The sequence below is a fragment of the Leuciscus leuciscus genome, assembly GCF_965113295.1.
Source record: "Leuciscus leuciscus genome assembly, chromosome: 23".
NCBI lineage: Eukaryota > Metazoa > Chordata > Actinopteri > Cypriniformes > Leuciscidae > Leuciscus > Leuciscus leuciscus.
In genome coordinates, this window is record NC_138747.1 from 23,343,104 (window position 1) to 23,355,543 (window position 12,440).

At 36.7% G+C, this 12,440-nt stretch overlaps 1 protein-coding gene and 1 long non-coding RNA gene across 4 annotated transcripts in view; one reads left to right on the top strand and one right to left on the bottom strand.

Moving 5' to 3' along the window:
* ttll7 (tubulin tyrosine ligase-like family, member 7) overlaps nucleotides 1-11,296 on the top strand; it is a 129,795-nt gene extending 118,499 nt beyond the window's left edge. For 2 of the 3 annotated variants that reach the window (XM_082156733.1, XM_082156735.1), the window contains 4 exons: nucleotides 338-418; nucleotides 1,646-1,806; nucleotides 4,164-4,340; nucleotides 9,377-11,296. In XM_082156733.1, the coding sequence (XP_082012859.1) occupies nucleotides 338-418; nucleotides 1,646-1,806; nucleotides 4,164-4,340; nucleotides 9,377-9,494 (537 nt within the window). In that variant the 3' untranslated portion in view covers nucleotides 9,495-11,296. The remainder of the gene's footprint in view (nucleotides 1-337; nucleotides 419-1,645; nucleotides 1,807-4,163; nucleotides 4,341-9,376) is intronic. The other variant, XM_082156734.1, reaches the window with a different exon arrangement.
* On the bottom strand, nucleotides 439-4,232 carry LOC309488563. Its single transcript, XR_014202187.1, has 3 exons — nucleotides 4,098-4,232; nucleotides 1,666-1,802; nucleotides 439-959 (listed from the first exon to the last, which is right to left on the bottom strand). It is a non-coding gene; the product is annotated as an uncharacterized lncRNA (long non-coding RNA).
* Nucleotides 11,297-12,440: the final 1,144 nt, after the last annotated feature.

The following is a 12,440-nucleotide window of genomic DNA, read 5'->3' on the forward strand; positions in this document are numbered from 1 at the left end:
TGATGTAAATATATTCACACATTCAGATCAATGTTCAGACATGTTAAAAATGTATTCTTGGGGAGAAAACTTATGCGAATGGACTGTTCCTATTCAAGGTCCTTGTGTTTGGAACATAAAAGAAAGAGAGGCCGACAGACAGACAGACAGACAGACAGATAGATAGATAGATAGATAGATAGATAGATAGATAGATAGATAGATAGATAGATAGATAGATAGATAGATAGATAGATAGATAGATAGATAGATAGATAGATAGATAGATAGATATTTCACACACAGACAATAATTGTGCATATTGCAATAATGAAATTATTTTAATTTGCTCCTTTAGATTCAGAACAACTGGAAATACCATAAGCCAAAAGTTGCGTCTTACTGGCTGGTAAAGTTAGATGCCACCAAACAAAGGAAGGTGAGTGGACTAAAAAATGCATGAAGTTTGCAAAAAACATAAACACTCAATAATTTTTTGCTAAGTTACAGTCTCAGGTGACCAAAGTGTATGGTGAAAAAAAATGGAGGTCTTAAAACATGCCATTTGGATCTGTCTTAACAGAAGACATGATGCAACAAAATGAAACTGTTCAAAGCCACTCAATTTCAACACTATTACAGTAGTGAACGACTGGTGGTTACAGCAGGTTACAGGTGTTTTGATTTGACACAGTAGGTTGGACGTTGTAGGATGGGCATGGCAGACTGATATAATGAGGGATTGTCTCGTTCCACAAGCTGATTATCAGCCGAAGTTTGAGGGATCAATCAGAATAGAGTTAACATGCCTCATACAAGGCCATTAAATCAGACATATTGTTGAAAGTCACTTCACAGATGTCGACGAGCAGAATGGTGTGAGGGAGCTGGAGGGCGAAGAGAAAGATGAGTGGAAACTCACTGAGACGTCTTCCATTACTCTTCTTCTGGATTTTACTGTTCACAGTACCCTCCAGTATCTGTGGGAAGTCCGGTTAATTTGAGCAAAATTGGTTAATTAGGACATTTCATATCTATTAATGATGCATTGATTCATTTGAATATTGTGCCTAGAAGTCCCTGCAATTTTTTTTTTAGCAAAATAAACATTTACAGTATTTAAACTGTTACTATCATGAGTAGAAATCATAATTTATTTTAGCTGTATTTAAAGTGCATTCTTCATTGAATAGCTTTAGTGTAGTTTGGTACTTTTTGTAAGGAACATTTAGGGCCAGATTTACTAGCAGCTTAACCCTCTTTTGGCAAAAAAACAAAACAAAAAACTACTGGAAAGACGGTGAAAAATTAGTACTGAAAGGCGTGGACTGGGTTATTTTTGCAGCTGACCTTATTGCATATGCATTTGAGTTTCCCTTTCAAAAGCAACATTTATGGGAGGAGAGTATTTAAATGAATCCCGCAACAGGATTTACTAAGTCAATTTACTGGTATTTGCGCCATTATTTACCACCTAAAAAAAGCATGTCTTAAACCAGAGGCTAATTTGCGCTGCTCTTGGTAGATTGTTTTGGTCATTATGGAAATGATCCGTCTGCGTCTGCGTTCTTTAATTTGCCTAGTAGATCGCCAGTAAATCATGCGCAGAACTTTCCAGTCCCAGGGTATTTTTAATCACTATTATTTATCTGATTATTTCATGAAGGTTTTGGACATTGTTCGTACCAACATCCGCTCAGTGCTGCAGAGGATTTGGAGTGAACCGGATGTGGAGAGTCTACGTCTTTATCACCTTTTCAACCGTGTTTTTAACCGTCTGCTCTGGAGTCACGGTCAGGGGCTCTGGAACTGCCTCTCCAGCTCTGGGTAAGAGAATTATATTATGCCTTTAAAGTCAACATGAAATTAGAATTAAGCATATTTACATTTACTTTATTAATACACATTCCTGGTCTTACTGTGAATTATTCATTAGGGCACATCATTTCAAAGAAAAAATTGGATATCTTCTTAAAATTCATGTCCTTGTTTATTGAACTGTTGTGTAAAAGCAATATCACACTCGTAATTGGTCGGAATATCAGTGCGACTGTGATTTACTGTGATATTGCTTAATTAGTATTCGTTATTACACTTGTAAATGTCACATTATGGAAGATAAGTGGGTTTGTAAGAGTGTTTAATGTTGAAAAGGCATTGAGACAGAACATAACCATGGCCATGAGAAAAATGGTCTCTGTTTTGTCTTTATTGACTCAATCGTAAGTCTTGATATAGACTTTTACTTCCTTAGAGAGTCGCACATAGAAGCATACACGCTTGCTCTTATAATACACATAGACTCTTACATGCTGCGATTTTATCAGCTCTGAGAGCAAACAGCAGGGACTCCTCCGTATTGACCGCCTTTCTCCCTCTAGTCATTGCGAGCGCTTCTCGGAGGCTTTGTGTGGCCCAATCACTCTTGTAATTGCCACAGAGTGAAGGATGTTATATAGCCAGGTTTAGACCATTTGGAGTTGATGAGAGCGAACACAGCTCTAGGGGATTAGAAGCAGTGCCAGCAACCCATGCTGCTTCTGTTTAATCAGGGCCTGACGTGTGAAGGTGGCCTATGAGCCGGTAGCATGGGGAGGAGATATCAGTGGGAGAGCACTGCATAGCCTTCCTGCCTGTAATGTACAATTCAGATCCCTAGAAGTTACATTTCATCATCTCTATAATGAAACCTCATCTCCTCTGCCAAGACTTTAAAGAGACTTTTTATCGTTTCTTTCTTCAACAAGAGCCAAAAGAACGAGAATCAGACCCTTTAACCTTCCTGACTGATTGTTCCAGCAGTGTCTATTACAATAAAAGCTGGCCCGTATCGCCTGTATGATGAGATACGACAGCAAAATGTCTTAAATTTTTTTATTAAAAAAATTGATATATTTTTATAAAAATGTTATAATGTTTCAGGGAAGACAGACTTCTCTCTGATGACGTATGGCAGACTTTTCCAATCAATTAGGCCGCTTAAACTATTCCCCTCCACAATTGACCGCCAACTTTTATTTTTCAATAACCTGTTACACTCACACACTATGTCACAATATGGAAGAAAAGGTCTGTTGTGTTAAGGATTAACACAACATACATTTGTTTTGTGTTCAGGATGTTTAGGTATTTTGTACTGGAAAAGCACTATACAATACATTGGAATATATATATATATATATATATATATATATATATATATACACACACACAAACACAGGGCTTGACATTAACACCTGCCAATAAAATATGCATTTTATAAATGTTTCAATTGTAGTATTTTAAAAAGGCATCTGAAATAATAAACTAAGTACAATGTTGCGTTGTCAGAAATATAGATTTTTCTATACATATCGATACTGAAATATCTGAAACTATTCCGCAGGATACACAATACCAACTCACTCGTTTCATTTGTTCCGGATTAATATTGTTGGTGTTACAGGGCTTGAATTTCGGCGAGGGATTGCGTGTATTGGGTATAATTTTACTCATTCCCGCAGATTTTGTGCTCACACCCAAAGTGCGTGTACATAAAGACAAGTATATTGGCTATATAAAATAGTATAATGGGTCAGTGCGTCAGCTCTTAAAGTGACAGCAGCCTAATATACCGGCTGCCAAATTGTGAGATAATATTCCACAATGGACCAAGATGAAGTTGTTAAGAGATTTAAGTCAAGTTTATGTTGTGTACACTTGCCATGCAACACTGTAACTTGATGCATTAATATAAAATTGCACTGATGTGCAGTCACGGGTGTGCATATACTGTATTTATTTAATTTAAACCTGTAAAACGTGACTCATGTATTTAATTTGGATGAAGTTGAAAATATCCATTTTATTATGTTAGTTTTTACCATTTTGAATCATAATGAGACTTGTGAGATTTGTCATTCAGTTGATAGGAATAATCTTATATTTTGGTTTGTGTCCATGAAGTTCATTAACTACAATAATCAAGTGAAAATATCTAAACAATTTAATTGACTGGATTATTTTAAAAAGTAATTACCACATGCCATGCTTATTTAATATTTAATCTGTTTTTGAGTTTCCAGTAAAAGATAACTATACCATGTAATATTGTTACTGTGATATAAAAGTATGCATACCATGACATATAATGTTGGTACCACCCACTTCTTGGCTGTTGTATTTATGTGCGTATCTTCCTTCAGCAGGTCATCATGGGAGAGCGTCTTCAGTAAGAGCAGTGAGGTGGTGACCGCGCATGAGTTGAGGTGCTGCCAGCGTGTTGTACAGTTGTGTAGAGACTGTCTGCTTATAGTCTACAAGTTTGTGGCCGACTCACGCGGTTCTCTCAGCGGCCTTAGCCCAGACTGGGACGACACAAGGTATAGTTACCCTCTTCAAACGCCCATGACGATGCTGCTAAAAGAATGTATTGACACTCACATCACCATTAGTACAGTTAACACTGCAGAACTGCATTTAGTAATATATATATATAAAAACAGAAGTACAACAGGTGGTACTGGCTATAGTAAAATTGCATATTTTTCAAGAGGGAGAACTCAGAACAAAAATTCTGGGGAAAATTCATGAAACCTTTGCATGCAGTATTTCAGTACAAACACTTGTATTTAAAATATTTGATGTAAAGACAATGCAAGTCTTTTCAGGGCAAAAATAATATTGCCCATTATACAGAATATTACAATTGATTCACAAATCAGCCTTGTATAAATAATGCGCTATACACACATTTTCTGAATGTTTACAAGAAAGTGTTCCACATTTTTGTGCTGACACACTTACCGTACCACTTTTGTGCATGAAACATGCTTTCAGACCAAACACTCCAGCACAACAGCAGAAGCACATCTGAACGACTCCTTTCATTCACTATTAGCTCCACATTTGCTGAAACCCATGCACAATTTGTTTCTTATCACCTTATATTTGACAAGTTCAATTCATGTCAAACTGATTCTACAATTGCGATTAGCCGAATCTGATTTGTTAGGAGGTTTTAAACACTAAAAAGTTGGTACAGAAACTGCTACTGAAGTAGTATTTATATGTAAAGCCAATTGATATTTTTTTCTTTCTGTAAGAAAATATTTTATGCTTAAAACAAGAAAAGAAATATTAAAGATATTCTCTGAAGACACGTATCTCTTACTAACTATTTACTAACTAAGCAAATCAATTTGTTTTGTGTTAAGGATGTTTAGGTATTTTATTTACCGGAAAAGTACTGTATAAAAAAAAAAAAAAAAAAGATTAAGGATCCCCTGTCTCCGGGTTAACTAACAGAAAGCTTCTTGGTTTGAAAGTGACTTTTGTGTGAGTGCTGCTTCATGCATTACTACACTACTGGCAATGGACAACAGACCTTTTCAATGAAATTTCACAAATCTGATTCTTGCAGAGCATTTTAGCTTGTCCTATTAGAATATTGTGTATTATTAGAGCTGATCGGCTCCATTTAAATCACCTACATTATTGATGTGCTTATGCAGACGTGTGTGAATTTTACCTGAGATTAAGCTACATGAGTTTAAGCACTTAAAGGGATAGTTCACCCAAAAATGAAAATTCTGTCATCATTTACTCACCCCCTCAAGTTGTTTCAAACCTGTATGAGGGGTGGTGGTGGCGCAATGGATAAGACACATGCCTTTGGTGTGAGAGACCCGGGTTCGAATCCACTGTGAGACACCAATGTGTCCCTGAGCAAGACACTTAACCCCTAGTTGCTCCAGAGGCGTGCGACCTCTGACATATATAGCAATTGTAAGTCGCTTTGGATAAAAGCGTCAGCTAAATGAATAAATGTAAATGTAAAATGTAAATGTATGAATTTATTTGTATAATTATATTTTGAAAAATGTCGGTAACCAAACAGTTGATGGACCCCAATGACTTCCATAGTAGGAAAAAAAAATACTGTGGAAGTCAATGGGGTCCATCAACTGTTTGGTTACAGACATTTTTCTAAATATCTTCTTTTGTGTTCAGCAGAAAAAAGAAATTCATACAGGTTTGAAACAACTTGAGGGTGAGTAAATGATGACAGAATTTTCATTTTTGGGTGAACTATCCCGTTAAGTGTAGTTTATGAATCATGCAGAATTATTCAGAGTCAGATTCTGTCCTTCGAGTCTGGCCTGTCGACTACCCAGAAATGTATCCTTGTTTGCTCGACAGCACTCATCCTGTGATTCCACCCCCTTGGACATTATCTTTTGGTTTTGGATCACACTCTCTCCCCTCCAGTTTGTCTGATCTTCGGCCATAAACCTTTGTCCACCTGTTTGCTGCTTTTTTTTTTTTTTTTTTGTATTTCCATGGGGGCATAACCTCAGAGAAACCCAGCCAGTCATTTTCGATTTCCTCTCAGCTCTCCATCCTAGCCAATATCCGCTCTCTTCTCACACTTGTGTTCTCTCAGGACATGCCTCATTGACGGCTCATTGCTGGAACGGCCCTTGGGGATCCGTTATTTTTCAATCAGCCGGCATCTGCTTTGCCTCGTTAGGAAAATGATGCCTGGGTAACAGTTTCATCCTTGCTTCTTACTCCATCGCCGCCCCCTTATTCCTTGTTCGGATCCATCAGGTGCCTGTCATGTCTCCGATAGAAGGTGTAGAAGTCACATGACATACCAGAGATGTGTTCTTTGCCCAACTAACCCATTAGTTAAGTCAGCACAAAATCAAAATTGACCATATGTACTTCATGTTCTAGGTCTATTATGCATGATTGCATCAGTGCACATTATTTCAAGGAAATGTTTTCAGAATCTTTGTTCAAAATGTAACAAATTGCTCTCTGAAAAGACTTATTGGTTGCCATCATCCAAGACCCTTCTCTCTAACCACTTGTTATATGCAGGCAATTTATTTATTTTTTTTACATTCCAATCAGTTTCTTATGGAAAAAACTCAAGTCCTAGATTTTTATTTTAAATATTTTTGGGAAATTTGTCAGATTATGGAAGTATGCAAATATTCACCTAACATGAGCGTAATGTGAAACTTTGCTTTTAAAAGGAATGGTACATTATTCTGTTACTCTTAAAACAGTAAATAGTTAAAAATCCACTTACAGAGTAGACAGCTTTGTTAATAATAATAGGTGCAATAGTTTGCTGTTGTCGGTCGATTGCGTTTGTGAGTAAATAAATAGTAAAGCATGTAGCGCAAAAAAGGGTTGCATGTAGCGTTACCACCAACTCAGTTTCAGTGTTTAGTCACGAAAAGTAAGAGCAACCACCAAAATTATAGTATAAATGAAAATAGGTGCCATTGGAAGTTTTGTGAGATTTATTTTTCAAGATGTAGAACTACAGAGATTTCTTTCTTAACTTTTGAGAAACCTAATATGATATCTGGTGAATGGGGAAGTCTCCTTTTTCTCTCAAAGTGTCTAAAAGTTCTCTCTCAAAGTTTTATGCAGCATGTGGCAGTTGGGTGATAGAGTGTAGGCTTTAAACAAGCAAACAGACGTGAGATATGTGCAGATCTCCGAGCGATTGTGTGTAATTAGTAAAGCACACACACGTTCGAACGTTAGACAGCTGGCGGTTCTCTAGGGGCTTTGCACTGGCAGGTTTTTCCAAGAACTGCTCAGTGATCAAAAGCCAAAGACCTGGAGGAATCCTCACAGAGGTCCAATTAAACACTGCCTGCAGCCTGATTGGACCCTGAGTGATGGAGCTCTCTCATGGATGAGACTTCCTTACAGGGAATTCTTCAGAGCCAGAAAGGTCCACCTCCATATATGTTCATATTTGAATTTCATATTCCTTTGACATTTCCTTTTGTTGACCAAACTCGGCAGTCTGTACTGAAAAATATGCTAATGAGGCTCAACCCCAACCCACAACCATTTCCTGAGAACTCACCTGTCTGGAGTTCCCTGAGGGAAGAACCCAAAAAATCGGGCTGGATATTTTTAAAGCTTTAATGAAAAGAATGTAGAGAAAGACCATGTGCGCATGATGTGAAAGGTGGCTCGGTGTGTGTGATGGAGACATTCATCGATATTCATCATAGTCCAGAGTTTTTATGATCCATAAAACATGCATGACATCCATGTTCCATATTGCCGATTGAAGGGAATGCACTGCAAACACATGCTTAGTGCAGTATCATGAGAAGATTCAAGGGCATTCTTTTATAAAAGTTAATTTGATTCTTCCCAAGTCTCTTGGCCCTGTCTTTCTGCAGCAGGAGCTTTAGAACAAATCTTCTTTAGTTAGATAAAGAGCAGCCCTAATTTGTACTGGCATTATGTATTGCTGTCGTAACTACATCATTGCATTCATACAAAGCCACTTCTTTCATTCATACAAAGCCACTTCCTGGGCCCCTGAGTCGTGACACTTATTCTTTAGTTTTTTTTAAATTTATTATTTAAAAAATCCATTTATACAAGCAATAATTTAAATACAATTCTTCTATGATGAACAAGTTTTCAGTTTTTGAATTGTTACAAAATATCTTATTGAAAATTCATGAAAAAATAACTGTTTAGGTATTATTATTATAATAAAGCCTATTATGCACAAAGTAGTATTGATTGATTTATTTATTTTAATGAGTGAAGCAGTTTTATTTTATTATATATATATATATATATATATATATATATATATATATATATATATTATATTAATGATTGAAAAACTCTTGTTTGCCAAATCAAAGTCATTGTGGTACAACCATTATTTCACAAAGAAAAGCCGAAAAACTGAAAAAGAGACTTACTACATGTATACCCATTAGAAATATAAGAATTATATTTCTAAAAGACGTTTTCTGTTTATCATTTCAGACATCCTTATTTGCCAGTGGCCCACAGTTATTTTTTTTGAATTTTTTTTTTTGATATCACTAAAAGGAGAGAGAGAAAAAAGAATTTGTCGGTTAGCTGTTTGTTCAAATGATTTAGTGTATGCAGCTTATTTAGCACAACTTGTTGTTTTTTTTTTTTTTTTTTTTTTTTTTTTTGTTTATCACTGTGTTATTTAAATAATTAACTGTTTAAATTGCCTTGTTTCGAGTAGAATTATAATTAAGCTGTTGTGGCATTAGCAAGTGTGGGTCAGCAGCTGTCTAGGCTGGTTACCCTCCTTGTCTCTGTGAAGGCTCTAATTATCTAACCTGTCCTGTCTTGGAACATCCTGTGCATTAAACAAGTTCTTATCTGTTAAAACAAGTCCCGTTCAGCCACTTGTGCCACTCATTATTAAAAACGGCACAGTGTAAACGTGAGGGTCAGCGGAGGGGACAGGAATCTAAAGCATCAGCTGGGGAGCCGAGAGAGAGCCTGATCTCTTTAGGTGACCTTTGTGCCTCTAATCCTGCCTTTGAGTTTGGCATCCGACCCCTATATCTGATTCCTCTCTCCGTCTGTGCAGGTATCTGCTGCCAGTCACTTCCCAGTTCATCATCAAGTGGCCGTCTTCTAGCTTCGGCCGCTCGGCGTCCTCGACTCGCCCCCGCAGCGTCTTTACCACACGGATGGGCCACTTCTGATGGCCGCTGGACTCCTGATGGGGGAGAACACATTCAGACCTCTGTGAGAAGGGCATACTGCCTGGGACCTCCGCAAATTCCTGGAGCATACTTAAGTGGATTTGCCTGCCTGCTTTGGTAATGCATCCGATGCAAATGATCGACAGTTCTCTGCCTCCCTTCTGCTGGAAAAAAAATAAAAAATAAATAAAAAATGCTGCATTGCTATCTCCCTTAGGATGCTTGTAAATAAATTGATAATGTTCATCATCTTTACAAGACTGTACAATTTATTACATGGATTCAAGGGAATGTTTTAGTGTCATGGAATCAGAAAAGGTCATGGTGACCTTTTTTTTTGTGTTTTTTTTTTTTTTTTTTTTTTTGTGCTTTGACAATAGTGGTACTTTTACTTTGTTTTTCCCTAACATGATGTAATTTTCTTAATATTTAATTTATAATTTACATCATTTAGTAAATGTTTCATTCTGCTCAGAATTTTAATTAAAATACAGGGCCGTTCACATAGGCTCTCAACAGATATGTGAAATGACTTTAATTTATGGCGATAGACACACACACACACACACAAAACAGCATGATGTGTTGCAGTGGCCAAAGATGTGAGTTTAAAATCAGGAATTTGCTTTCCACTGTGGGGAACCTTGTGTATGTTTCATTTGATTTGCTAATCAGTTTAATTTATGCATTCAAAATTATCATAAATGTAATGTGTAAATGTAATGCTGTCAGGAAGAACAACACAATACAAAGTTGCATCTCATGAAATTGATTATATTTAATGTGGCACGGTGCAGGAAAATATTTTAAAATAACACAAACTGAATATGTCCAGTGTGAAAGCCCCCCAGTGTGATTAATAAAGGGAAAGAGTGTTAAATGGTTAGTATTAGATTTGGGGTTTGGGTTAGAGGTTAGGTCTAGGGTCTATTTAGGTCTATTATAGGTTAGGAAATAAAAATGCTTACTGTTTGGAGTTAATGCTCTGTTATCCTAGACTATAGTTGCCTGTTTTGAATTTAAAGCTGAAATCACCTATCAACTTAAGGGTCATAAGTCTCTTTACATAACTTTTATGAGCCATACTGTGTAGATGCAAACATGAACCTCAGCGTCTGAGCTGTCTGATGTGTGTCCTTGCACTGTTGAGAAGAGGGATTTCCAATATTGCTGCCGGTAGAGTATGTTTGATAAATTGTTTATGAGCTCAGTGTGCTAAAACTCGGATGGCTGCATCTTTAAGATACTTGAATTAATTTGTGCTATTTATTTTATTAAAATGTCTGTATTTACACCTAATTTAAAGTTTGTTTTAACCATGGCATTACCAATGTATCAGTGATTTTATGAACAGAATAACCTTTTATGAAAGTACTGTAATAAGTGCTAATTGCAGAGCTTTGCTTTGGATCTACAGTAATTAGGATACAGTAAATGTTCATGTAGTGTTTTAGTAAAAGTGACCTGAATGTGCCAGCTCAAACCACGCTGTGCCAACACTTCTCACAACCAGCAATGTGTTATTTTGGTGTGTTTTTGGGGAGCTCTGTGACTGTTGGCAATATTTTTATTATTATTATTTATTTTTTTGTTTTTGTTTTTTTGTAAGTAAGAGAAATTGTAGTGACAGTGTTCTGACAGCCGGCTATTTAATTCCCTCTGAAAACAGTGATAACCTGACACATATTCAGCGGGCCATTTCAGGTCATTTTGCCCAACCTACCATCATGTCACAATGCCAAATATTATTTTCATTCAGGAGAATGTTTTTTAATAGCAATAAAAGGCTTAAAACATCTAAACAGACTCCAGAATTCTATTTGCGAATCTCATTGAGCTGCGTCTGACCTCTCTGACTTTTGCTTCTTTCTCCTGAGGGTTTCTTAACACAAGGTACCTTACACACACACATACAATCCACAGCATGACACTTCATGTCATTCCACACAGCCTCGCATGAGATTTCAGAGCATAACCTTGTCCTGTTTTGATCTAACCTGAGGTCATTCTTGAAAACTAAAAACTACACTGTAAAACTCCTTGTTTCTTCCCTTGTCTCTCTCTAAAAAAAAAGAAAAAAGAAAGACCGTGATGGTGTTACTTAGCAACAGCAGAGAGAAAGTACTGAGATTGAAACACGTGTTGACACGTCAGTGTGATTCTTGAATCAAAGATATAAAAATGTCAACAGCTGACACTTGAAGGGAGTTGACACTTGATTGAACTGCTTTTTCAGTATTATTTTTTTTTTGGCCTTTGTCAAGCTGTTTTGTTAGTGGTCAACAGTATTGCTGTCCTCAGTTAACAGAGCACAGTCATAGAGTTAACGTTACAGAGCGCAATGTGTTCTCTTTAGGTCAACCTACAAATGGCTGAAAACAGATTTTACGCAGGCAAAAGAACGCAGATACATATGCAAGCTCGGTCTTGTGTGTTGTTGCAATAGAAGCGCTATAGCAGGAATTTGCATAAATGCTATTTAATGCTTCTTTAATGGTCTTTCTTCTCTTTCAGGTCAAACTGCAACTTACCTGATAATAACACATTCAGGTTAATGTCAGAAACATTTCAATGCAACTCTGTTGCTCTTTTAAGTACTGAGGTTTGTTACTTGTTACTGCAAATCAAGTATGTTCAACTGGGCCATGTATTGGCACATAACACGCAGTTGTGTAATTTATATTTAAGGCTTTATAGAGCACTGCAGGCCAATATGTTTTTGATTAAATGCTTGAAATAAGGTCTGTGGTTAACATTTATCTTTGACATAAAATATATCAGTAAAACCTTTTTTTTTTAAAGCTTTTACTTCTCTTGAAAAAGTGGCTAGTGGGACTACAGAGGTTGTCAGGGACATTAAACATTATTACACTGAATAGGTAAACTCATACTGTTTATGATTCTATAGTTCAATGTTAGGCTGCGTAGATTTGGTCAGCCGGAACC